General features: G+C 46.0%; 2 protein-coding genes across 2 annotated transcripts; one reads left to right on the forward strand and one right to left on the reverse strand.

Annotated features, from left to right (window-relative positions):
* The first annotated feature begins 1070 nt into the window (after positions 1-1070).
* Positions 1071-4120, forward strand: LOC119298894 (disease resistance protein RGA2-like). Its single transcript, XM_037576197.1, has 2 exons — positions 1071-3616; positions 3784-4120. Exons 1-2 carry the CDS (start codon positions 2123-2125, stop codon positions 3961-3963), a joined length of 1674 nt encoding a protein of 557 aa, XP_037432094.1. The 5' UTR covers positions 1071-2122; the 3' UTR covers positions 3964-4120.
* Positions 4121-5562: 1442 nt separating this feature from the next.
* On the reverse strand, positions 5563-7287 carry LOC119298895 (acyl-coenzyme A thioesterase 13-like). The gene is made up of 3 exons (XM_037576199.1): positions 6963-7287; positions 6510-6653; positions 5563-5832 (listed from the first exon to the last, which is right to left on the reverse strand). Exons 1-3 carry the CDS (start codon positions 7161-7163, stop codon positions 5692-5694), a joined length of 486 nt encoding a protein of 161 aa, XP_037432096.1. The 5' UTR covers positions 7164-7287; the 3' UTR covers positions 5563-5691.
* Positions 7288-27218: the final 19931 nt, after the last annotated feature.

Raw genomic sequence — 27218 nt, forward strand, 5'->3', positions numbered from 1 at the left:
TTATATAGACAATGGTCTAAAAAGATTCTCTCATATACACGTTCAGTTTTGCATCAGAACGTCTATATACAGGGACCATGACAGGTGGACCGTCGCTGAGGAGAGGAAGAAATCATGACTGGAGCTGAGTTTAGACGACGTCTTCATATTGTCCAGGCATGGACATTGTCGAGGTCGATTTAGAGGATGTGTATATTTGGACGACCATATAGACAAGCGGTTGAACGTCTGTTTTGGGCTCACGTTGTGAAAAACGAGTATAGACATCCATATAGACAAGCTATTGGAGATGCTCTAATGTATGAAAAGAGCCAACAAATCTAACAACATAAATTCTCACGAACCCGTTAGTGCCAAATCGAATGTCGTCTATGTAAGGATCGGTCAGGGAGACCTAATTCAAACATGCCCTTCTTGCCACCGGCTCGTCAATGCCGTAAGAGAAACAAAAACTAGCGAAAAGACAACTGAAGCAAATGAGTTCCCGCTCCTTTATGAGTTTTTTTACGAAACGGAGGCAAAATATTTGCCTCATCTATCTATTAATTAAGGAGAAAAAAGTCGTCTAGTTAATTAATGAAAAACGGATTAAAACCGTCACAACCACTGAGCAACACACACAAGATACTTCACGCACGGCTGTGGCGCTAAGTTCCGCCCGTGCCGTTCCTGGGAGAGCGACGTGGGGGCCCCACTGCCTATGCTTCAGCTTGAATTCCACTCCTCTATGAGTTGAAAGCAAAAGAATGAGGTCAAATATTACTGAGGCTGATTATTCCAGCTCAGCAAAAGAATGTAGCTATCGGAAATTGCTTTTGCAGGCCGAGCTCCATGAAGGCCTCCAAATGCAAAATCCAAATTTCAAAAAAAAAAAAATCATATTTTTACATTTCAAAAAAATCTGAAAAAAATACAGAGATAGATGAAGGCATATTGAGGAGTAAACCGTACTCCTATGTGCGTGTGTGTCCCGGTGCTCAACCAGAAGAAAGCAGACATAATCATATTATTATTACTTACAGCGTGTTTTTTTATTGCAAAGCCAGAGTTAGCCAGAGACTGATATTCCCTCCGTCCCGAATTAGAACTACTTGTCGCAGTATGGTGCTCAATAAATAGATAACTGAATCCAAGCATCTCACAGATTTCCTGCAAATATAATGCAGCAATGCCACAAACCGAAGAACAAGTGGTGACAGGATTCAGGTTCACAGCACAACAGGCAACTTTTATCAAGAATCTCCTGCCTCTTAGCTAAATTATCCCTAGTGAGCAGTTTATAATGTGATGGTAAGCACAAGAGCATATATACCCCAGGGGGGGACATGAATCTTCCAAGCAGTAGGAACAAAAACTGGAGTAATCCCCCTAAACAGATGTGCTTTAACAAAACTGAATTGATAACTATATATAAAGACTGAGAGCTATACACTGCTGAATTGTGCGTCTTCCACACCATTCGGTCAGGGTCCTGAATCAACATAATGTTAGAAACAATTTGCAGGAGATCAATCCAATATTTTGTGATCAAAACATCTCCTGAAGGACAATTTCAAATCAATACCATCCCGGCCTTGGAAATTCGGAGATGTTATGGCACAACTGAACTACACCAGCAGCTAAGTAAGACACACTTCAACAGACTGGGTCGTCACTGACGGGCTCGTCACACAAGTCAGATACCAATCAGAAATGATGGCCATCTCAAACGAGTGGCCACATCAGATCACCATTCATTCAACTCCTTTCAGCGTTGGTCACCAGAGACCAGACCAACTGAAAAGAAAAGACAATTTTGTCTGTAGTATCTACCGCCAACAAGTCGCGCATCATTGATTTTCATTCCTTCAGAAAGCACCTGAGTATTTATACGTAGTGCACAAGAAACCACGTGTTGCAGACTTCTGGTGTCATGTAAAGCCAGAGCACCAAAGTCTTTGAAGTCGCTATCCTGCTAAGAACCATACCACCCAACTATTGGTGCTCACCTTGACTTTTTGAGCAATCAAACGTCACATGTGAGACGATATTGTCAAAAATGGTGACCTGCAGGCACCACTACATGACCCGTCCATAAAATTTGCCCTGAAACATTCCAAGATCTGCTGGTAAGGAATTTACCATGGTGGAGGCCATCTTCTCGGCGGTAGTCGGCGACATGGTGGGCAGGGTGATCTCGCTTCTCGCCGGCCGCTTCAGCGTCCAACAGAGTGCCAGTGTCAAGCTGCAGAAGATAAGTCGCATGCTTGTCAGGATTCACAGTGTGGTGGAGGAGGCCAAAGGGAGGCACATCACGAACCATGTTGCCCTCGAATGGCTCTCGGAGCTCAACGACGGTGTGTACCAGGGTCGTTATCTGCTCAACACGATCAGGTGCGGAGAGCCGGAGCTCGAAGACGGGCATGGTGACAAGGTACCAGCACAGCCTTTCTCTCTGTCCTTGTTTAATCCTGCAAAGCGCGTGCGTGTCGCCACGAGCACCGTGAAGTGCATACTGTCTCGCCATGATGCCGGTGTCGATGAGATCGACACTGTGCTAGAGAGCTTGCAAAGCATATCTGGTGATCTCCGGGAGTTCATGATGCTCCTGCAAGGCTGCAAGCGGATCCGACGCCCTTTGGCTACCAACATCTTTGTGGACGGGCAGATGTTCGGCAGACATGTCGAGAAAGAAAGGATCATCAACTTCTTGCTTGACAACAGCGGTCCATGCATCACGGGGAAACTGCCTCTGCTGCCAATTGTTGGTGACATTGGAGCTGGGAAAACTACCTTGGTGCAGCACGTCTGCTATGATGCCAGGCTGCGCAACCGCTTCCCAATAATCATGCTGTTTAATTTCTCATCTACCTACGCTATGGCGATGGGTCGACCAACTGTTGTTCTGAAATCCAAACATGTTATTGGAGGGTCTGGAAAGCTTAATCATCCGCTGCAAGTGCTCAACGAGAATTTCCGCAAGAAGCGGTTCCTGATGGTATTCGAGGATGTTGACATGCACAGGAAGCAAATGCTGGAGGAGCTCTTGCCAAGCCTAAGACACGGCAAACAGGGGAGCAAGATCATACTCACCACCAACAACAGGCGTGTCGCTGCTGGCATGGGGACAGTGGAGCCAGTCAAGCTGAAGGTCTTGCCACACCCAGAGTACTGGTTCTTCTTCAAGGCGCATGCCTTTGCTGCCACGGACATTGAGGAGAACCTGAGGCTGCTGGCTGTAGGCAAAGCCATTGCAAGGAAGCTAAATGGATCATTCTTTGGCGCAAAGATCGTCGGAGGGGTGCTGAAAGCCCATCCAAATCTACAGCTCTGGTGTAAGATCCTAAGAAGCAATATTGGGGGCCTGTCCTTGTTGGGTGATGGCCTTGGATACATTACGGATTTGGCAGAGAATCTGCTGCCAAGTCATGTAAAGATGCGCCAGCTGATTATATCCAAGAAACCGCTCTCCTCGACACAGCCTGAGTTTGCCAGGTTGCATGATATGCTTCTGCCAAGCCCTGATGCAGCAGCAGCAGACCAAGAAAGCTGGAGTGCAGATGTTGGAAATGCAAAAGTGTTGTTGTGCAGGTCAGTTATGCCATTCTTTTGCCTGGACTACAACGCTCATTGCACTGTAAGTGGGCGAAACAGTTCATCAGGATCCACACATTTCAATCATGGGGAACCCCGTGTTGTTGGGGAACTAAACCTTGTGCATCGGAATTCTGTGTGCTGATCAATGTTTCCTTCTCTAGTATGTAGGAATATTTTGTACTGAATCTTATATTGTCTGATCTCCAGTTTTGTGCTGTTTTCTACTGTCCTTTCATTTCTGCATTGCATCCTCTTAGAGACCTCTTCTTTTACTTGTTCCAAATAGTCCTTCGGTATAAATGGTCGCCTGCTTCCCAACGAGCTGGACTTCTAGCACAGGCTTTCCAAAAGCTAACAAATTTCATACCAAAGCAGATTGAAGTATGACTTTCTTTTTACAACTGCTTTTGCCTGTACCTGTATCACTACTGCCGTGCCAAGAACTGGCGGCTACAGATACTACTTCTCAACTATGCGCCAACTGGTACCTAGGGTTAGCTCTCAGAAATGATCCAATGATCTTTGCGCCAATGACTGACCCTTTCCAATCACTTTACCATCTACTCCTTCTATAAACTAATATAAGAGCGTTTAGATCACTATTTTAGTGATCTAAACGCTCTTATATTAGTTTACGGAGGGAGTACTTCTAGCCTGCGGCAGTTCTCCTCAAAATCTGCCTCAGCAAGTGCAAGCACCTTGGAAATAGATACTCCGCAGCGGTAAGAACCTCAACTTGATTGTCTGCACTAATCCAATTTTCATGATTTGGTTACTGTGTTGCCTTGGGTGCCTGACTCCAATATGGATGATAATTGGAAGAATATCCATTTTTTCTTCAGAGAAGTGGTTTCTGTACAGGAGAAATTGTATTACTTGTTCCCTTCCGATATGCCGGCCAAACATCTGACAATCTGCATAACTGTTGGTACTCCGTGGCAATCATATCGGCGTGCAGCTCCCTCTCTAAATGTTCTACAACATTGTTGATCTCTTCAAGGCTATGACATGGGACAATAGGATATTGATGGTGCTTGCAGCAACCTGTAAATGCTTTGCAGGATTAGAAGAGGACAATAAGAAAAGATGGTGATGAGATTGCACCTTTTTATTGTTCACGTTGTCATCATGAGCATCTATGGACTTGATTGACCTATTTTTCGATACATCGAGCATTTAACGACCATGGTACGATCTGCGGATGAGCTCTGAGAGTCACTCCAAGGTGTTGTAGTTGGTGATCTGCCCCCCTTTGGGCTCTTCCACCGTACTTCCAGTCTTGATTAGCATATGACGAAACATCCCTAGCTTGGCTTGGGTGCCTGACGAAACATCTCTGCTAATCATGTCACCGATGACTGGGGAGATAACAGACACAGCCATGGTAAAAATTTCCAGATGGAAGATCTAATTCTAGTGCATGATAATTTATTCTCAAAATTCCTTTTGGAGAATTATAGGATCTCCCTGTTCAGTGTTCACCATTTTAATGAGATTAGGTGTTGGTTGAAATAAGAGGTCAGGTGAAGGACAAGTCAGTGAGAGGACAGGGATAGCAGAGAGTTGCCTGATACTCTACATATAACACATATCAGCCTGAGTAACTATTGCTGAAGACCAAAGACTTCTGTTGGTATAATATAAACTTGGAAGACCAAAGATTCCATGTGGAACGGAAAGAGTTGAAATGTCAGATATACTAGGAACCATCGATTTGAGAAAGATGCCTTAGGACATCAGAATGTCATAGAAACTCGCACCTGGCTCAAAGTTATGGAAATCATCTTATTTCATTTCCTAGTATTTAATATTTTATCTAGTTAAATCGATTAGCCTTGATCCTCTTAAGTCTTTGTCTTCAGCCATTGGTAGTCAGACTTATTCATGTTCAAAGTACATTTGCCAGGCGGTATTGCTGTTTTGGGATGCATAAATCAGTGTATTTATATTTCAACTCTGTCACAAAACATGCAAAGGTCACTGTAGTATGTAGCAAACTCCTCAACTAATTTCCATATTTCCCATTTCAGGACAACATTATTCTATTACATAAGGGTTGCCAAGTAATTAAACAAGAGCAATTACAGGCTTACAGCTTACAATGCAAGGACACCTTCACAGTTTACTAGATGCACCAAGATACTTGGAATAGCGGGCTTGAGCGATGATTTTGCCAGATTTCTTCTTCAGTTCCACAGTGGCCACTCCTACTGCTTTTCCAGCACGCAGAACCTTGGCCTCGATATCAATCTCTTCCTGCAAATGGCAACACATGATTTCATAGTTACTGTACAATCACAAGAACTTCAGAAGTGAAACACGATATTCCAACAGCTCAACTTATTCGTCAAGGTTGTCATGGTCATCCATGCAATTCGGAATAAAGAGAACAAGTACAACTTGGTTATGCACTAGAGCATTCTCAACAAAATTTAAAAAATAAAGGAATCTTGATGCACCAAAACTGGTAACTGATACGGAATTTGCCACGTAAACAATGATTCATGATGTTCAGTGGCATCTCTACCTGTTGCTAGCAGAGTGGAGTTTGTGAGAATTACAGATTATTGGCTCTGTGATAATGTAATTTTTTAGCTCATTTCTCTGTAATAATAAGCTCTGCTAAATTATGCTTAGAGTAGTTGGGCCATGGGGAAATACAAGAACACATCCCATCCCATGTAAATTGATCGAGCAAAGGGTCGATGCTCACGCCAACATGTACTACTCCCTCCGTTCCCACATATAAGACCTTTTAGAGATTCCATTATGAACTACATATGGATGTATATAGACATATTTTAGAGTGTAGATTCATCCATTTTGCTCCGTATGTAGTCCGTAGTGAAATCTCTAAAAGGTCTTATATTTAGGAACAGAGGGAGTAGTTACTTATTTCACACCCAATTAAATTCGGCGAGGAAGGCACTCACATCCGAAAATGCAGCATCCAAGTAGGAGATGTTCATCTCTAGTGGTGAGCCCCTGGTTTGTGCCCCGGACGTGTAGAAGACAGCAGTACCCACCAAGTCAACCAGCGACGCCGTTGCGCCACCGTGCAGGAAGTTGCCTGAGTTCTGTGATTGCTCGACAACAACACCACAAGCATCAGTAAATAAAACTGCAAAAGGCAGTAGTAACAAGCTGGTCCATGCACGATGGCACAGCTTGTGTTCCAGTGAACAATTAGATGATGGAACTCTGTTGTTCCGAAATTAAGTTCCACAGCTACAGTGGGAAGGTAATCTTCCGAAGAAATGCTAATGGTAGATAGTAGCGCAACAGTAGATGGGGAAGTTAAATTACGCATCAAGCAGGAACTGAGCAGGGAAGTGAAGGGGGTAGGTAGATCTGGCTGCCGGAGGTGGGATGGATGAAGGGCTCACGAGGAGGCGGGCGGGGACGGTGAAGTGGCAGAGGAGGCGGCCGGGCTCGACGGTGTGGACGCGGATGCCGCAGAGCACGAAGGCGTCGTAGAACCCGGAGGGCAGCGCGTCCACCTGCTCCGTCGGCAGCGACTCGGCCGCCGCCTCCTCCAGCAGCTGCCGAGCCTTCTCCATAGCCGCCGACGCCGACGCCGACGCCATCGGCCGGTCCGAGAAAGAGGAACGGATCCGGATTTGCGTTTCCTTCCCCGATTCCGCTTACGACACTTGTTTATGCTTAACGCTACTTTATGTACCTGTTCTTGGCTTTTTCTTGTACATTCTTTGTCTTATCTTTTTGTTTGCTAGGCCAGGGTGTTGTACTATCAATGGACATTTTAGGGGTAGTTGTATCCTCGATGAACTGAACCTCGGCACTGTTGACTGTTGTCGCCGAATTGCTTGACAAAAAACAATTGTTCTTCTCAGATTGCACCATTAAATTAGTAGTGCTATTTCACAATCAATTTTCGAAAATACTAACGTCCACATATGTGGGCATTTGCATATCATCCACAGATCAATGTCTGTTTATTTTTGCATGAATCTTGGCATGTTTTGCCAGATTTTTTATGCCATGTACGATTAGGCTGGTGAGTGGGCATTTATCCGGTGGGCGTTTAGCAGTTCGCTCACACACCAGTTTTTACGCATGCAGAGAGGTTGGTGTGTGGGCGTTTATCAGTTCGCCCACATGCGCGTCTTCTCTCTCACGCTCAAAGCTGCCAGTTGTCATATGTTTTTGCAGGGTACATGACAACTGCCCTAGCGTAGTTGTACGTAGATGGCAACTTTCTTTTTACCGAGTTGACATGTATTTTGCAGGGTACATGACAACTGTTCTAGCGTGCTTATAAGCAGATGAGAACTCTCTCTTTATTCGAAGAGCAGTGCTAGACGGATGATAGAACTCGGACGATTCATGCACGACAGTGAAATCCAGCCGCACATGCAAGTGTACAAGGGAGCAACGGCCGCCGGATTTTTAGTCGTCCTCACATCGTCTACGGTTTCGTCGTCTGTAGAGCAGTTTTGTTACTCGAATATGTTTCTTTGTCATGCTTTTTTTGTAGTGCTATATGACAGCTGTCTAATGTTAGTAGGTGACAACTCATGTTTTCAAGTCATGACAACTATAGTAGACCATACCATACATGGCAACAGCTGCAGTTGTTTAAAAGTGGCATCTCGCACTTGACCTGAGATGGCAACTGTAGTTCAGCAACATGGCAACTGCAGTTAAACAAACATGAAAGAGAACCCGGACTATGGCAACTGCGGGGACGCGTGGTGACTATCACGCGGAGCGTGCGGGACCATGAGTACGGGCGTGTGAGCGTTATCTATTTTGCACACACGTAGGCATGTGGGAAGAACCGTGAGGCAAAATAGCAGGCGTGTGGGCATTAATTGTTTTGCCCACACACAGACGTGTGGACCACACAAGACGTGTGGCTAGACCCCTTAACGCCCACATGTGTGAGCGTTATCGGGACCCTTAATTTTTCATCCAGTTTCTTGATATTTAACTTATAGAAGATATGTATTATTCAATTTAGGAAAATATATGTATTATACCATATCAAAACATAATAGTATCTACTTAGAAAAAATAGGATGTCACCCTACCATGATAAACAACAGACTCCACGGCTAGTAAGTCCTAGGTTGTCATAGGCGAAATATTCCCTTCTTCAAAATTCTCACAAGGCACCATAAGTGAAATCATGCTAGAAAAACTTGGCTTGAGAGCTCAAGTAATTGCGCCTTTGATATAGTGTCGGCTCAGTCTTTTGGAAGTGCTCATAGGGATAGGGTATGCGTGTGTGTGTTCATAGGGGTGAGTGTATGCGCGTGTATATAAGCGCTTGCGTCTATACTGTGTTAAAAAACAATCTAAACATTTTTTTTACATTTTGTGACGAAGATAGTAAATCATTTTCTAGATATAAATGAAGAATATGCAAACAATGTCTTAGATCAATGAATCCATATACCCTTAGTCATCAAAGCCATGGGCCTACACTGGCAGTTTATTTTAGGTGGTAAACCTTTTAATAATAAAATCATTATGACATTAATTGATCGTGTAAATATATAAAATTCTGAATTAAAAGCAATATTTATGGGTGCAGATACGAAATATTACTCCTTGGTGAAGGATGGAATATAACTTTAGATATTTGATCTCCATAACAGTCAATATGAACTTGAAAATAAAATTAATGGATGTTGCCACCATTTACTTATATGGAGAGAAAAAATCTCATGTCACTCTTGCCTGCGCTACTCCGGGGTGTCTCCCGCGACCTAGCGTCGCCTCCCCTTTTTCCTTCTCTCCCCATGTTGCCACCGGATGAAGCCGGCGGGAGAAGCCCACGTGGCTGACGGCGGTGGCGGGGCTCCTTCTCACAGCTCCCCCAGTGTTGTGGCGACGGCGGCTCCCAGGGGGTTTGGCGGTGCTCCACGCCAACGAAGGCTGATGTCGTGGACTTGACACGACAGATGTCCTAGCGGAAGGACTTAGTCGTGGAGCCATCACAACTAAGTTAGCTTAAAGGGGTTAATCGGGACAAAGGACATAGAAAGTTTATGCTGGTTCGGCCCCTCGCGGTGGAGGTAAAGGCCTACTCCACTTTGGGGTTGTATTGCTTGGATTTCGATTACCAGGGAGCGAATACGCTTGACATAGTTCTCGATCTCTTGTTTCTTGTCCTCAACCTGCCACCGGGTCGTCCCTTTATATACATAGGTTGATGTCCGACGGCTTACAGAGTCCCGGCCGGCTCATACACAATGTGTCCGGCTCGATGACTAGCTAAGCTTGCCTTTCAATACAAGTTATACATGTGGTGGTTCGTCCCCTTGGGCCTCAAGTCGCCTCTGCGTCTTGGACCGTCAATGGGTTGCTATGACCCGCCATCTTCATTGATAAGTCACCAGTGGTATGACCCGGCCCCTCCTGGACGGGTCATACCCAATAGTTATATCCCCAACATTAGGCCCCAGGTTGATTTGAACTTGTTCACATCAATCTTCAATACCTGACTTGTCAGAATTTTGCATCGTCCGTTTGATAAACTTTGCTGTAACCCGCCATGACGTCAGCTCACATAATCTTCTTAACCCGCCATGACGTTATTTCACATTAATTTCGCACGAGGCCCAGAACATCTTAATTGATCCTTATCTTAATGAATATCCCGAAAACCGAGGCGTCCATATAGCCATATGATGATTTCGGCCTCCTCAATTCCCGTGCATGCCTTGTATCCATCCTCTTATAAATAGGGAGGGGGTCCTAGTCTTCATTTTTCCCCTCACCTCATCGTCTTCGTCTTCCTCCTTGTGACTCCGCCGCCAACCCAAGCTCTGCCGTTGTCGTCCTCCGTCTGCTGCATCAACTCAGGCCGCTGCATCAACCTGATTAAACCAGAGAACGCCGGCGCGCTACTGCTGTTGCACTAGGGTTTGAATAGTTCATCGGTGTTCTTGCTGTTCTTCACTGTTTCTCCGTAATGCACTCATTTCAATCTGACAATAGTATTAGAAGCGTGCGGAATCTGTTTGACACACCCTCAAGAGCATATGAAACATTCCTTTTATACAGAGAATCTTCGAACAAATGAATTTTTCCACTGTCACAACCTTTAGGTTTAAAATTTACTTTTCTTTTCCCAGCTGCGGTAGATCCGAGATTATAAATCCATCTCCAGAATCTTGTTTATCCAACACTTAGCCAAATGTTTACTGGTAGATCAGAAGTACCATAGCCGTCATGGCGGCTTATATAATCTTGTTTAAACCGCCATTATATGCTTCATAACCTGAATAACCCGGCAATATCCTCCGCTTTAACCATGCTTATTTATTCATCCTCATAATTCAGTTCTCCGGTTTGACAACTACATACTATGAACTGTATCTCCATAGCCATTAGCCCTTCACAATGGTTTAAACGATAATTTGTAACCCGCCAGATATCTGCCGGTTTAATAACATCTTGAATCGTCTTGTATAGGACGTGCACCCAATCATGACTAAGACAGTCACATCATGCGACTCGATCCCATCCATCGTTACCGAAGAAATGCTCCAGGAGTATGTCAAAATTGGCTTCTTACCGGCAAAAACGTCATTCACTGGCGTGCTCTAAAACCAGATGAAGTCAGACCTGAGTCACAGGATGATGAAGTTATTGTTTTCACTGATCACATGAACCGGGGCTTCTCACCGCCCGGGTCAAAATTCTTCTGTGACGTTCTGCATTTTTTGCAACTTCATACTCAAGACATCGGACCCAATTCCGTTTCAAATATCTGCAATTTCCAAGTCTTATGTGAAGTATACCTTCAAGAAGAACCCAATGTTGAACTCTTTAGAGAGTATTTTTATTTGAACCGCCAAAATGAATTCACTAACGGGCCCAGCCAGGAGCTTGGAGGGATCTCAATTCAGCGACGAAGAGATGCCATTTTTCCTTATGCCCAGCTTCCAAGTCATCCCAAGGATTGGAATCAAACCTGGTTCTATTGCAAAGATACTTCTTCTGCTGATGCAAACCCCTTGCCAGGCTTCCGTGACCAATGGATCAACCCGAAGCACCCTCTCCCCGAACGGCTTACCACTGCTGAACGAGCCAAACTTATACCTACCTTTTCAAAGGTTAGAGCATTATTGGCCAATGGATTGACTGGGGTCAACCTGGTTCGATGCTGGGTAGCTTGGAGGATCATACCCTTAAGCCGCCGGTCCAGTTTAATATGCACATATACTGGTGATGCCAAAGATCCACTACGTTACAGCTCAACACATTTGACTAATAAAGCCATCAATGATATGACAAAAACTCTTCTCAATGAAAGCTTGGATAGCTGCAACAAAGTGGGGTTGAATCCCTTCTACACACTCAACCTGGCACCGGATGTAAGTCTGTCCGGTTTATATAACTCACTTCATTGTTCAAATAACTTGCAAATCTCCAACCTTTATTGTAATTTTTGCAGGCTGGAGCCGCCTTTTGGAAAAGGAAATATGATGAGTCGGAGGTAGACCTTGATTCCCTTGGCTCTTTTTTAAACTATCTTATTGACATTGATTGCTATCAGGATGACGCGGAAAAAAGGCAGGCGGGAAATGAAGAGGTAACTATTATTTCCTCCGACTTAGAGCCTTTGCCAAGACAGAAAATTCGACGAGTGATCCGGAAAGTAAGGTTTTCTCACCCTTTAGCTCACTTGGATCCCAACTTTATTTTGAAGCAACAACATCATGAGAACCGGCACAGAACTCGGACCAGTGGAGGCGGAGAGCCTTCCTCCGGTTTACCTAACACACCAGCCCCACGCAAACGCCGGAATGAGGTGCTTCAAAATTCCAACTCTATTTATCCCAAGGCCGGTCTTATTCGTCAACCACTTAATCCTTCCGACTCAAATTATCAGGGGACCTCTCACTCTTCGTTTGGCGATTCATCTCAGACTCAGCTTCCGACTTTCAAGACTGCCCCTAGGTACAAACTTTATCTGTGTTTTTTCACATCTCTATACTCATACTGACTTTTTGAATCCTCTTGCAGTGGAATAGCAAAGCTTAGCAAAAAGGCTAAAATAAACAAGCCAACAGAAGACCCCAAGACTCATGAACCGGAAGAGCAAGCACCAATATTTGAAGCCTTCGTGCAACACCCGGAGGAACATGCTGATGACCCGCCACCAGAAAATCTTGGTACCTCTGTTGAACATATAATTGTCGATCATTTGGGTGTTGAACCGCCAAGCCCACTCAAGCCTTCAGAACCAAACACTGAAGAAATTCTGATCACCAGCACTGGTTTTCAAGAACTGGGGAATCCTCTTGCTCAAGCAAAACATTCTGCCAAGGAAGAGTTGATCGAGAAGCGCAAGGTCAAATTTGACATGGCCAATTATTCTCATCTAAACATTAGTGAAATCCTCTCTGGCTATCTCAGCCAAGTGCACAACAGCCGCGATCTGGAGATTGACATGGTCAAACACATGCACCAGAAATATGAGGTATCAACTTCTTCCTTCTCTGTAAGATACATTCCTTCAGCCCCCAAGTCTACTGAATATGATAGAACTGAATATACTATAGACTTTTAGATAGTCATAAACATGTGAAGATCAAACTAGTAACCCCCAAGGGCCGGCTTAAACTATCAAGTTAAGCCGGGACTTCAATTAATAGTGATCAACTTTGCACCTATAGCCCCCAAGGGCCGGTTTAATCAATATGAATAAACCGAGACTTATCAGTATCACTGAAAATCTCATCTGGTCACCCTTACAAACCGGGTTAACTTGAAAAATATGAACCGGAGTTGTCTGCCACTGCTTCATAAAAGAAACTTTCTGCACCCATTAGCCCCCAAGTGCCAAGTGCTATTGCTTGCAAAGGGATTGGGACTTTTCTTTTGTACAAGACTATATCATAACCGTGCATACTTGTTTCGATCTTCTACTTGCAGAAGGCGTCCAGTCAATTTCAATCTCAGCTGGCCGATTTAAAAACCGGGCTTGAAACACAAGAAGCTGAGACCCGGAAGGCTGACTCCAAGTTCAAGTTTAGCTTGGATGAAAAAGAGAATCTTAAAAATGAGTTTAATACTAAGAAAACCACCTGGGCTGAAGAGAAGGTTGCCCTGTGATATGTCTCCAACGTATCTACTTTTTCAAACACTTTTGCCCTTGTTTTGGACACTAACTTGCATGGTTTGAATGGAACTAACCCGTACTGACGCTGTTTTCAGCAGAACTGCCATGGTGTTATTTTTGTGCACAAATAAAAGTTCTCAAAATGACCTAAAAATCCACGGAGACACGTTTTGGAATTAATGAAAAAGATTGGTGAAAGAATCAACATCAGGGGGGCCACACCCTATCCATGAGGGTGCAGGGCGCGCCCCCTGCCTCGTGGCCCCCCTGGGACTCCACCGACCTCAACCCCAACTCCATATATTCACTTTCGGGGAGGAAAATTAGAGAGAAGGATTCATCACGATTTACGATACGGAGCCCCCACCAAGCCCTAATCTTCCTCGGGAGGGCTGATCTGGAGTCCGTTCGGGGCTCTGGAGAGGGGAATCCGTCGCCATCGTCATCATCAACCATCCTCCATCACCAATTTCATGATGCTCAGCACCGTGCGTGAGTAATCCCATCGTAGGCTTGCTAGATGGTGATGGATTGGATGATATTTACCATGTAATCGAGTTAGTTTTGTTAGGGTTTGATCCCTAGTATCCATTATGTTCTAAGATTGATGTTGCTATGACTTTGCTATGCTTAATGCTTGTCACTAGGGCCCGAGTGCCATGATTTCAGATCTGAACCTACTATGTTTTCATGAATATATGTGAGTTCTTGATCCTATCTTGCAAGTCAATAGTCACCTACTATGTGTTATGATCCGGCAACCCCGAAGTGACAATAATCGGGACCACTCCCGGTGATGATCGTAGTTTGAGGAGTTCAGGTATTCACTAAGAGTTAATGATTTGGTCTGGTACTCTATTAAAAGGAGGACTTAATATCCCTTAGTTTCCAATGGGACCCCTGAAAGAACGTGGCTGTCGCCTAGAGGGGGGTGAATAGGCGTTTTAAAATAATTACGGTTTAGGCTTGAACAAATGCGGAATAAACCTAGCGGTTAATTTGTCAAGCACAAAACCTAAAACAACTAGGCTCACCTATGTGCACCAACAACTTATGCTAAGCAAGATAAGCAACTATGTGATAGCAAGATATATGACAAGAAACAATATGGCTATCACAAAGTAAAGTGCATAAGTAAAGGGCTCGGGTAAGAGATAACCGAGGCACGCGGAGACGATGATGTATCCCGAAGTTCACATCCTTGCGGATGCTAATCTCCGTTTGGAGCGGTGTGGAGGCACAATGCTCCCCAAGAAGCCACTAGGGCCACCGTAATCTCCTCACACCCTCGCACAATGCAAGATGTCGTGATTCCACTAAGGGACCCTTGAGGGCGGTCACCGAACCCGTACAAATGGCAACCCTTGGGGGCGGTCACCGAACCCGTACACTTTGGCAACCCTTGGGGGCGGTCACCGGTATCCGTCAAAATGCTCGGGGCGATCTCCACAACCTAATTGGAGACCCTGACGCTTGCCCAGAGCTTTACACCACAATGATTGAGCTCCGAACACCACCAACCATCTAGGGAGCCAAGGCACCCAAGAGGAACAAGCTCTAGGGTGCCCAAACACCCAAGAGTAATAAGCTTCTCAAACTTCACTTCCACGTATCACCGTGGAGGACCCAAACCGATGCACCAAATGCAATGGCAAGGGCACACAGAGTGCCCAAGTCCTTCTCTCCCAATCCCACCAAAGCAACTAATGCTAGGGAAGAAAATGAGAGGAAGAACGAAAGAAGAACACGAAGAACTCCAAGATCTAGATCCAAGGGGTTCCCCTCACTTAAAGGAGAAAGTGATTGGTAGAAACGTGGATCTAGATCTCCTCTCTCTTTTCCCTCAAGAACTAGCAAGAATCATTGGAGGGATTGAGAGTTAGAAAGCTCGAAGAAGGTCAACAATGGGGAAAGAACACGAGCTAAAAAGATTTTTTTTAAGTTCATTGGGGAAGAAGACCCCCTTTTATAGGTGGGGAAAAATCCAACCGTTATGCTCACAGCCCGCACAGAGCGGTACTACCGCTCTAAGGAGCGGTACTACCGCTAGGGCGGAAGTACCCCTTTGAAAAACAACTGCGAGGAGGCAAAAGGACAGAAGAACCACCGGAGCGGTACTACCGCTCGTCCTCACGGTACTACCGCTCGACCTCATGGTACTACCGCAAATGGTAGCGGTACTACTGCTTGCGAGCGGTACTAAAAAAATACATCCGGGCCTACCACCGCAAGACTTGGGACGAGTTTTTGGTCCGGAGCGGTACTACCGCTGTAGGAGCTACGGTAGTACTGCTCTGGAGCGGTAGTAAAAAATTACATCCGCTCCAATTCGCGGTAGTACCGCTGCAGCCTTTTCAGAACACCAAAACTGCCACAACTTTTGCAAACGGACTCCAAATTCGATGAAACCAAGTTTGTTGGAAAGCTAGCGACAAGGGCTAACACAATCTTGAAAGAAATATCAATAAGAAGCAAATTATAAAAGTCCCATAAGAAAATGGTGAGGACCCTTCCTCGGATAAGACCGGTAAAACCTACAACACCGAAAACATCATAGAAGACGCATGCGAACTCCGTTTTCGACGAAACCAAGTTTGTTGGAAAGCTAGAGACAAGGGCTAACACAATCTTGAAATAAATATCAATAAGAAGCAAATTATAAAAGGCCCATAAGAAAATGGTGAGTACCCTTCCTCGGATAAGACCGGTAAAACCTACAACACCAAAAGCATCATAGAAGACGCATGTGAACTCCGTTTTTGATGAACTCAACCTTGTCATCAAGATGACCATAATCTCTAAGACTCACAAAGAGAACCAAACAAAAACCAAGAAACATGATGCAAGGATGCAATGGTTTGAGCTCTCGATGAACGATATGATCAAGCTACTCACTTGAGAGCCCCCCTTGATAGTACGGCTATCGATACTATAACCCGGTCTCCCAACTACCACCATGAGACCGGTAAAATAGAAAACCTATCAAGGGCAAACCTTTGCCTTGCACATGATACACTTGAGTTAGATGATGACGATCTTGTCCTCCTCAAGATGGACCACCTTTCTTGATTGCGTTGGGTCGATGAAGACTAGATGATTGCTCCCCCATACTCCACTATGGGTGAGCCACTCTTCGGCACATCTTCACAAGTCCATTGACACCACAATGGATGGCAAGCTTCAAGCACTTGATCTCTTCATGATTCTCCACTTGAAATTGCACACGGCAATCGTGATGACGATCACCACTTGATGTCATCCTTCCCATGGGTTGTATGATATCATCCTCTTGACGCAAGCCCATGGACACGTACCTAACCCCACATAGACTCTCACATAGACCATGAGTTAGTACACAAAGTGCAATGGACAATGCTTACCATACCATGGGATCACTTGATCCCTCTCGGTACATCTTCTACTCTTTGTGAGTTGATCAACTTGATTCACTCTTGACTTAGTCTTGATCAACCTTGAATCTTTCCAACTCTCCTCGTTTGGATGATGTCTTGAAGGTAAACATGCATGATCACACAATCTTCTTCTTCAAGACATGCTTGCAATAATCTCAACTCTCAAATGACCAATCTTTGGATAATTCCTTGAATAGCACCTTGGTCGACACAAACTCTCCTTGAAACCAACACATGTACTCCAAGAAAAGCCTATGGACAAAACCTTCAAATATAACTCAAGGAAACCATTAGTCCATAGAGATTGTCATCAATTACCAAAACCAAACATGGGGCACTGCATGTTCTTTCAACCCCACTGCCATGGGAGGGTAGGACAAAAGATATCATGCAAGTTCTTTTCCATAAGCACGTATGACTATATTCGAAATACATGCCTACATTACATTGATGAACTGGAGCTAGTTCTGTGTCACCCTACGTTATAACTGTTGCATGAGGAATCGCATCCGACATAATTATCCATCATTGATCCATTGCCTACGAGCTTTTCACATATTGATCTTTGCTTTACTTTTCCGTTGCCAGTGGCACGATTGCTACAAAAACTGCTACTGTTACTTTTTCCACCGTTACCGTTACTTCCATACTACTTTTGCTACTAAATACTTTGCTGCAGATATTAAGTCTTTCAGGTGTGGTTGAATTGACAACTCAACTGCTAATACTTGAGAATATTCTTTGGCTCCCCTTGTGTCGAATCAATAAATTTGGGTTGAATACGCTACCCTCGAAAACTGTTGCGATCCCCTATACTTGTGGGTTATCGATTCCCCTATACCATTATAGCTGATCCCATATACTGGTTCGGCCCCTCGCGGTGGAGGTAAAGGCCTACTCCATTTTATGGTTGCATTGCTTGGGTTTCGATTACCAGAGAGCGAATACGCTTGACCTAGTTCTCGATCTCTTGTTTCTTGTCCTCAACCTGCCGCCGGGTCGTCCCTTTATATACATAGGTTGACGCCCGACGGCTTACAGAGTCTCTTCGGCTCATACACAACGTGTCCGGCTTGGTGACTAGCGAAGCTTGCCTTTCAATATAAGTTATACATGTGGCGGTTCATCCCCTTGGGCCTCAAGTCGCCTCTGGGTCTTGGGCCGTCAATGGGCTTGCTATGACCCGCTATCTTCATTGATAAGTCGCTAGTGGTATGACCCGGCCCCTCCTGGGTGGGTCATACCCAATAGTTATATCCCCAACAGCTGCGGTCTCTAGGCGGCGTACGACGGCGGGGCTCGGCGAGTGGCGGCGGGGTCCCGTGGTGGGGCTCAACTATGCGTCGGCTAGTTGCTGCATCAGTGGTGGATGGGGCTGCTAAGGCTCCCTTGCCTCCCGTGTGCATGATGTGGCCTAGATCAGGGCTGCCATGGTGTGGCTAGGCAGAGGGGCAGCGCGCACTACGAGGGTTGATGGCCAGCAGCGGCCGCCGTTTGCACCGTGGTGGCTGGGGCACTACCTGAGGTGGTTGCGTGAGGGCCGGTTTTTGGCTAGGTGTTAGGCTTGTTCTAAGTTCATATTTATCTTTTGATATGCGTTGTAAGAGGGTCTCCCCTCCATAATGTATCTTCCCGAGAGGACGAAATCAATCTGGCTAGAGTGTTAGCCACTACTAAAAGTCACCCAATGTGATTCTCTCCTTTAAAGAGTGTGTTAGCTACAATCATGTTGTAGGCTAGGGCAAAGCTTAAGACATGTACTATTTTTCTATTATATTGTGAAAAAATGGGTTTAACTTTCGTGGCTAGGTGAAGACAACCCAATGCACTAGTAAACCCCGCGAGAGAAATTTGAAGAGCACATGCGAGTTCTCCTGTGCTTGAATGGTCATTTGGTGGTTAGGGGGTGTTTTATAAAAACTGAATTCATGGCACCAACTTGCATCTAGCAAGAGCACATGTCGCTACAGGCAAAATCACAACAAATATAGTGGAAGCACGACACCAATATAAGCAGATGTCAGCGAGAAACAAGATAAATGCTGCGAAGAAGGAGCATCACTATCGCACGGGGTCAGGTGGCTACCTCAAAGCCCGGCCATTGTGGGCCAAGGCTGAGAATGACATGCTTGATAAAGGGGTAGAACCAGAGACATTGCACTGGCCAGACCGTTGCCAGATTTGTTCTTCGGGGTTGGCGGAAGCTTGGACCCTGTAATACGGAAGTGCGTTTGGACGAAAGAGCAAATGTGAATACCCGTCACGAAGCTTAAGTTCTATATCGCCATAGTGCAGGACGGGACGTTCGTTCCAGACAGAGAGAATGACGAGCTCACAATGGCCCTCGGGAACCCTGAGCACCCTGGACGGACACGAGGCATGCCAGGCTCCGTTCCGTGGAAGGCTGGGTTTTCGGACGCAGGCAGTTACAAATGCCAGGAGAGGAGGAAGAAAGTGGAGCAGACCCAACTATAGGCGCTGCACGCAAGGGTAGAAGCAATAGAGGAACGAGAACGAGAAGCAGTTCGCAGCAAGCGACCTGCGGAAGCTATCCCGCCATCTCAGCAGAGAAGCAGCATGGCTTCCACCGAGCTACTTCAGCTGGAGCCTGTCTTCACGGCTCCTGCTAGCTACCCCATGGATGCTATCACGGAGTCTCAACATTGCCACCTTATGACACAATGGCAGAACTTCAAAGTCAAGGCGGTTGTCGGCTCTGTTCGACTTCCTGAACCCGAAGCAACTTTTCACTGTCGTCCAATTCCAGAAGGATATGCTAGGGTGATGGTGGACGGAATAACGGACGGATTGGAGGACCTCGAGCTTGACCACCCTACCGGCAATGGGGAGACTCGACTGGGTTTGGCTCTGAAGACTCCATGCCTATGGCGGAAGGAGCTCATCAACCTTCCGAACCGGACGCCTCTGCATCCTCCTCCTCCTCCGGTGAGTCAGGGCACTCCTCCTCCGCCGCCTCCTCCTCCTCCGGCGAGTCAGGGCACTCCGCCTCCTCCTCCTCCTCCTCCAGCGAGTTAGGGCACTCTGCCTCATCCTCCTCCTCCGGCGAGTCAGGGCACTCCGCCGCCTCCTCCGGCGAGTGATCAGGGCACTCTACCTCCTTCTCCGGCGTGTGGCGACACTCCACCTCCTTCTTCGCCTCCGCCAGCGCGCCAGAGCAGCCAACCTCCTCCTTCTCCGCCTCGTCGGCAAGGGCGGAAGAGACCCGCCGCCACTCCGGCTGCTCCGGCGCATCGTACTCGTTCTCCTCCGCCTCATAAGCAAGCAAAGAAGATAGCCACATGCGCTCCGTCTGCTCCGGCATCTAGCAGTACAGCCAGAGGCGGGAGACAATACAGATTCGGTCCATCTCTAAAGCCTCTAGAGAAGTTACCACACGAGAGGTCCATGGAGGAAAACGCGAAGAACGTGGAAGGCGAAGCGAGGGACTTCTTTGAAGCGGTGAAAGCAAAGAAACATCCACCTCCGGAGGAGAAGGTAGATCCGGTTAAAGCAAAGCGCACACTCGATGCCCTGAAGAAACCACCACCGTCTCCGCCGAAAAACAACTATGAGCGCATTATTGGAAAGTCATTTATCAAAGCGGAGCGGTCGGGAAGTACTATCAGTGATCGAAGGTTAGCAGAACGACGAGCTGGGAAAAAAATTGCCCAACTCGGCGAACAAGCGAACCAATCGTGCCCCCGCTCAAGGTGTCTAGCGATATCGTTGTTAATGATCCGAGGATGGTGCCCAGTTATACCAATCTTGGAGATTACCTGCCCGATGATGAAAATTTTGATATAATGGAGGTGGACGAACACAAATACCAGTACGGGAAGCCTCTCGTTAGAGATGGAACTATTCTGACAACGATGATGCGAAGATTCCATGATTGGTACATGAAAACATGCAGCGAGTCTGGGGGGGAAGAATACTTTGACGCTGAGAGTTAAAGAGGAGCACGACCTCGTTGGAATTGAACTGTTGACTGTTCCATTTGAGGAGTTCTTCCAGTTTTTCAATCAAAAGGCCCTCGATAAATTAACGGTCACTTGCTACTATCTGCAAGTACTACTTCTGTCATTAAGTCTCTCTATATATAGCTCAGCTCTTTCATTGCATGTATATATAATTATTCTCACTATATTATGCAGATTGAAGATCGTCGAATACAGAAAAGCAGAAATCTATGATATTGGGTTCATTAACACAAATCTCATAGATGAATTTACGGTTAAAAAGAATGCCAAAGAAGCCGAGACCAACTTGCTCCAATCGTTGGTAATAAATCAAAACAAAGATAAAATACTCTTTCCTTACAACTTCAAGTGAGTGTTACTGTCTTCTGCATATTCAGTTTCCCTTATTACTCGAGGTTATAGTAATGTAATTGATGAGTTTTGTCTGCGTGCGCAGGTTCCACTATATTCTCCTAGAGATTAATCTTGAGCAGGGACTAGTAACTGTCTTAGACTCGAGACGAAAAGATCCCGAGACCTATGCGGACATGACTAAAATTCTCAACAAGTAAGTTCAATCGATCATTATCGCACCATATCGGCAACTTTTTGTTCATTTCCTGATATCTCAAGTAATAATTATTTTCCTTGTCTTGCAGGGTTTGGAAAAAGTTCACCGCAGAAGCTCCGGGACTACCGAAGGAGCTGCGATGGACATACCCGAAAGTAAGTAGTACTAGCCAGCTAGTTCCGCGCATCTCCCATTGATTCCAACTACTTTCATCAATGCCATTTATAATGCTTCATTATCAGTTTGATTGACCTCTATTTCTCGTAAAGTGCTTATTGCAGGAACCCGGGAATGATTACTGTGGATACTACGTTTGCGAGTTCATCTACAACGTGACTTGCAAAAAACCCGGGGCTACTCTAAAAGAAAATTTGATGTGCGTAAGCAATAATATTCATAATTTAATTATATTACCATCATTTGTGTTAAGTTTCATTCATATATATGTATTGACCCCCTTCTTCAAATTAGATGTGGCAGATGCGGGATGATCTCCTACCACAAGATCGCATGAAAGCAATTCAAGATGAATTGGCGGGATTCTTTCTTGACCACGTCATCAATAAAGCCGGAGAATACCATTTGGAAGCTGACTTCATATATAATTAGGGGATTACATTGTAAGAGATTTTAATATTGTATATATGTAGCCAGTAGCGTCGGATAGATGTATGAAAACTTGTTGTTTGACCAATCTCTCGGAGAAGGAGAGGTCGATATCACTTCTCTCTGTATGAATATGTTCATCACGAACTTCTGTACTTAATGGTTTCCTTCATTTGCTTACTAGCTAGCATGTCGAGTGTCTCTCTATACGTATAGCATGTAGCGTCGACTAAGCACGGAGATAAGAGAGGACACTTCTCTCTATTAATTAGCTAGCTAACACAATATATGAAACACCTAAATTAACCCCCCAAAACCCCCTTTCAAAAAGAAACCTCAGCTCCTGCCAGCTGCTGACGCGTGGATGCCTTTTGGTCCCGGTTGGTGCTACCAACCAGGACCAAAGGCCCTCCTGCCTGGGCTCGCCGCAGCGGCCACGTGGAGGTCCATCTGTCCCGGTTGGTGCAAGAACCGGGACTAAAGGTTTAGGGCTTTAGTAACGACCCTTTAGTCCCAGTTCCGCAACCAGGACAAATGGGCCTTACAAACCGGGACAAATGGCCCTTTTTCTACTAGTGAGAGAAGTTGGGTTGGTAACAAAAGAGCTGGATGAACTACTGCTGAGAGAGGAAATGTTGTGGCGTCAAAGATCGAGAACCACGTACCTATGTGAAGGGGACAGGAATACAGAACGGTTTCACCGCCAAGCCACTTGGAGAAAGAAACATAATACAATAGTGAAACTAATGACAGAAGATGGCAAATGGGTGGAACAAAGGGAGGAGCTACATAAAATGTCAACAGAATTTTTCAAGGAATTGTACACACAAGACAAAAACATCAAACCCTAGGCATTGTTGGAGTTGATCAATGAATTAGCGAGCCCTGAGATGAACTTTGAACTAGAGAAAGAATTCAGCGATAAAGAAATAAGCGATGCGCTCTTCCAGATTGGGCCATTAAAAGCGCCGGGCCCGAACGGTTTTCACGCAAGGTTTTACCAAAGAAATTGGGGCGTTTTGAAGGAAGAGGTAGTGGGGGCAGTCAAGGGATTTTTCACGGATGGACTGATGCCAGAGGGTTTGAATGAAATAGTTATCGTGTTAATACCCAAGGGGAATGATCCAAAAAGCTTGAGAGACTTTAGACCAATCAGTTTGTGTAACGTGATCTACAAGGTAATCTCAAAATGCCTAGTGAATCGGCTCCGCCCACTCCTAAACGACCTCATCTCGGAGACACAGAGCGCATTCATCCCGGGGCGAATGATCACAGATAATGCACTGATCGCTTTTGAATGTTTTCATAAAATCCAACACAGCAAACATTCCCAGAACACACACTGTGCATACGAGCTCGACTTAGCCAAAGCATATGACCGAGTGGACTAGAACTTCCTCGAAGGAGTCTTGAACAACTATGGATTTAGCAAGAAATGGATTGCTTGGGTTATGGTGTGTGTCCGATCGGTGCAGTACACAGTAAAATTCAATGGAAAATTGTTGGAACGGTTCAAACCATCGAGGGGGCTGAGGCAAGGAGACCCATTGAGCCCGTATCTTTTTCTGTTTGTGACTGAGGGCTTAAACCGCATTCTGCAAAAAGAGGTGGAGAGTGGGAATATCATGCCGATTAAATTGCTCGGGGAAGCCCAGGTATTTCAAATTTGCTTTTTGCGGATGATAGTTTGCTTTTTTCAAAGCGTCCGTAGACCAAGCAAAGGCGGTTAAATAGGCACTTGATGTTTTCCAAAAGTGCATGGGCCAACTGTTGAGTGCTAATAAGTGTTCACTACTTGTGAGTGAGAAATGCCCAAGTGATACTCAAGAAAGAATAAGACATGTCTTGGAGGTTGAAACGTCCACTTTCGAGGGTAAGTACCTCGGACTTCCCACCCCGGAAGGTGGAATGAAAGATGGACAATTCCAACCTATCATGGAATGATTCATGAAAAGGTGTAATAACTGGTCGGGCAGACACATGTCTTATGTGGCGAAAGAGGTGCATGTTAAAGTGGAGGTTCAGGCTCTGCCAACATTTACCATGGGTGTGTTCAAGTTGTCGACAGGCTTCTGTGAAAAATATGAACGGCTAATCCGAGAGTTTTGGTGGGGAAAGGAGGACGATCATCATAAGGTGCATTGGATGGCGTGGGACAAGCTGACGAAACCAAAGAGAGGGGGAGGCATTGGGTTTAGAGACATGCATCTGTTCAACCAAGCCTTACTGGCTAGGCAAGGGTGGAGGCTGATTCAGAACCCAGAAAGTTTATGTGCTCGAGTACTAAAATCTAAATACTACCCCAATGGAGAACTGCTAGACATGGTTTTTGCTATCGATGCATCACAGACATGGAGAGGCATTGAGTTTGGCCTCGAGCTGCTCAAACAAGGACTAATATGGAGAGTTTGAAATGGGAAGAACATTCAGATACAGAGGGATCAATGGATACCACGGTCGGAAGGGGTACGAGCTGCAAATTTCACCCGGAGATCCAGGCTTAGATGGGTGAATCAACTCATCAACCTCACGACAAGCAGGCGGGATGAGGGACTCATTCAGCAGATCTTCAATCCTTGTGATGCTACTGAGATCCTCAAGATTAAGATCCCATAGAGAGAGGTGGAGGACTGTGTGGCGTGGCACTATGAGAAGTCTGGGCTGTTCACTGTGAGTAGCGCTTATAAACTCGCCATGCGGTTGAAGGGGACTGGTCCACAATCTTCTACCTCAGGGGCAAGCACGGATGGTCGGAGCATTTGGGACGCCATTTGGAAGGCGGGAGTCCCTGCAAAGATAAAGATTTTCGCGTGGCAAGCGGCCACCAATACTTTAGCAACCAAAATGAACAAATGCAAATGCACACGAGCCACAACGAACATATGTGATGTATGTGGCAATGCAGAGGAAAACGAGTACCACACTGTTGTAGCCTGCACTAAGAGCAAAGCCCTTCGCCATGCAATGCGAGAGCACTGGAGGCTGCCGAAGGAAAAGGATTTCTGGTACACGGGCGAGGATTGGCTCCAAGGTATCCTGAATGCAAGTAGTGATGATGTGAGGGATAAAATACTTCTATTGCTGTGGCGGGCTTGGTATCACTGGGATGACATTGTGCATGGAAAGGGTAGGGAGTCCATTTCGGCTTCTATAATGTTCTTGCTCCGGTATGAACAGGAGGTGTACAAAGCGAAGGACAAATCAGAAATAGCTATGAACACATGTGGCCTAAACCTCTTTGGAGAGCAGCAAGGAAAACAACCAGTAACAAGTACCAACAAATGGAATCCACCACCAGCAGGAATGGCAAAACTAAACACCGATGCGGCTTTTAAGCCTAACACGGATTAGGTACCGGGGGCGCCGTTGATAGAAACAACCTGGGTCAGGTCTACCTCTCGACGGGGTGCACTCTCTGAATCAGTGTGCATCGGTGGAGGAAGCCGATGGACTAGCGATGTTGCAGGGTTTGTGGGAAATGGCCAAATACTACATTGGGCCAATACAAGTGGAGGTGGACTGTTTGTTTCTATCCAATGCACTAAGGCCAACTTCACCAAACGGCCCTAAATCTATACCCGTTTTGTCCGGATTTTGTTCGTATGGGGTAGAAATAGAGGGAACAAACGCCGGACAGAGGCCGCACAAACTCGCTGCGCCCAACGCTGGAGTACCCTAAATCTATACCCATTTTGTCCGGATTTTGTCCGTATGGTGGGCCAGGTACAGAAAAGGAGAGAGTGACAGGTGGGGTCGAGGCGGACACAGACGGACGACGAGGACGCGAAGACGTCCGCTTTCTGTCCGCTTTGGCCCCAAACCGAGAGCAACTTTGGCCTGAAAATGGGGAAAAAGTGGACATAGACCGGACGAAACGTCCGTATGCTCTCATGCGTTGGGTCGTTTGGTTTGTCCGTTTTACTCCAAACGGACACAAACGAACGATTTGGGGTAGAAATGGGTCACGCGTTGGAGTTGGCCTAAGGACGGGTGCTACGAACAAATCAAGCATGTTTCCCATTGTCGCGGATATTAAAACAGTGTTGGTTGGCTTCAGTGAGCACAAGATAGATTGGGTTAGGAGGGACCAAAACAAAGTAGCCCACAACATAGCAAGCCGAACAAAGAGCTCTGGGGACTTCGTACAATTGGGCTCAGTTCCAGATGATTTGTTAGATATCCTGGCAGATGATTGTAATGTGTTGGTTTAACCCTTTTGGGTGGGGGAGTGCTACGCGTCCGTCGGCGGATCTTTTTAAAAGATCCGCCGCCTGGCGTGCCGTGCGATCTAGATTGCTCAGCACACAATTCCTCTTTGCAACAAGAGTATTGTTTCAGAAACAAGGGTGCTTTGTTCAGAAACATATCGATAACTATTGCAACATGAGCTTTGTTTCAGAAATATTGGTGCAGTTGCAAAAACATCTCTGCGTATGATTCCACTTTGCAACAAGAGCTTTGTTTCAGAAACAACTATTGCAACAAGGGCTTTGTTTCAGAAAAAATATCGCTCAGTGCTGGGATGGATCAGCAGGGAGGGCTCCCCGACACTGACATCATTGATGGCGAGGCCATGCGCTGCGCTGCGCGCTGCAGGGACGATGACCGGGGCGCGCGGATCTGAAGCGCTGTCACCGACGTCGGGTGGTGTCTTGGCGAGATGCAGGGCGGGAGAGATGTGAGTGGCAGGGCGGCCGTCTGCCTAGCCGGCGACAAGTGAGGTGGTGAAAGAAAAGTGGAGGCATGGAAGTGGAGCGACGAAGGCCTGCCTCGCCGCTGAATGACGGCTGTTGGAGCAGACCGGTGGCGAGCAAGTGCGTACCTAGCCATGTAATCTGTTTGCAGCAAGTGCCGAGTTGCAGAGATAGTTCTGAAACAAGGATGGAGTTGCAAGAACGTGAAGTAGGTGAAGGTGACGCCTGACCGTCCGATCAACAACAGATCGAACGCTCACGGAGACGGACGACACGCGCGAAAAGATCCACCGGGTG

This window comes from Triticum dicoccoides, chromosome 5A (assembly GCF_002162155.2).
Source record: "Triticum dicoccoides isolate Atlit2015 ecotype Zavitan chromosome 5A, WEW_v2.0, whole genome shotgun sequence".
NCBI lineage: Eukaryota > Viridiplantae > Streptophyta > Magnoliopsida > Poales > Poaceae > Triticum > Triticum dicoccoides.

What these genes read in the sequence shown, in the direction of transcription:
- LOC119298895 (XM_037576199.1), bottom strand. Translation starts at nt 7,163, where the DNA reads ATGGCGTCGGCGTCGGCGTCGGCGGCTATGGAGAAGGCTCGGCAGCTG. An exon ending in CCGTCCCCGCCCGCCTCCTC is followed by an intron (nt 6,654 to 6,962) that starts GTGAGCCCTTCA and finishes GAGCAATCACAG; the next exon opens with AACTCAGGCAACTTCCTGCA. An exon ending in TGGATGCTGCATTTTCGGAT is followed by an intron (nt 5,833 to 6,509) that starts GTGAGTGCCTTC and finishes TGCCATTTGCAG; the next exon opens with GAAGAGATTGATATCGAGGC.
- LOC119298894 (XM_037576197.1), top strand. Translation starts at nt 2,123, where the DNA reads ATGGTGGAGGCCATCTTCTCGGCGGTAGTCGGCGACATGGTGGGCAGG. An exon ending in ACTACAACGCTCATTGCACT is followed by an intron (nt 3,617 to 3,783) that starts GTAAGTGGGCGA and finishes TCTGATCTCCAG; the next exon opens with TTTTGTGCTGTTTTCTACTG.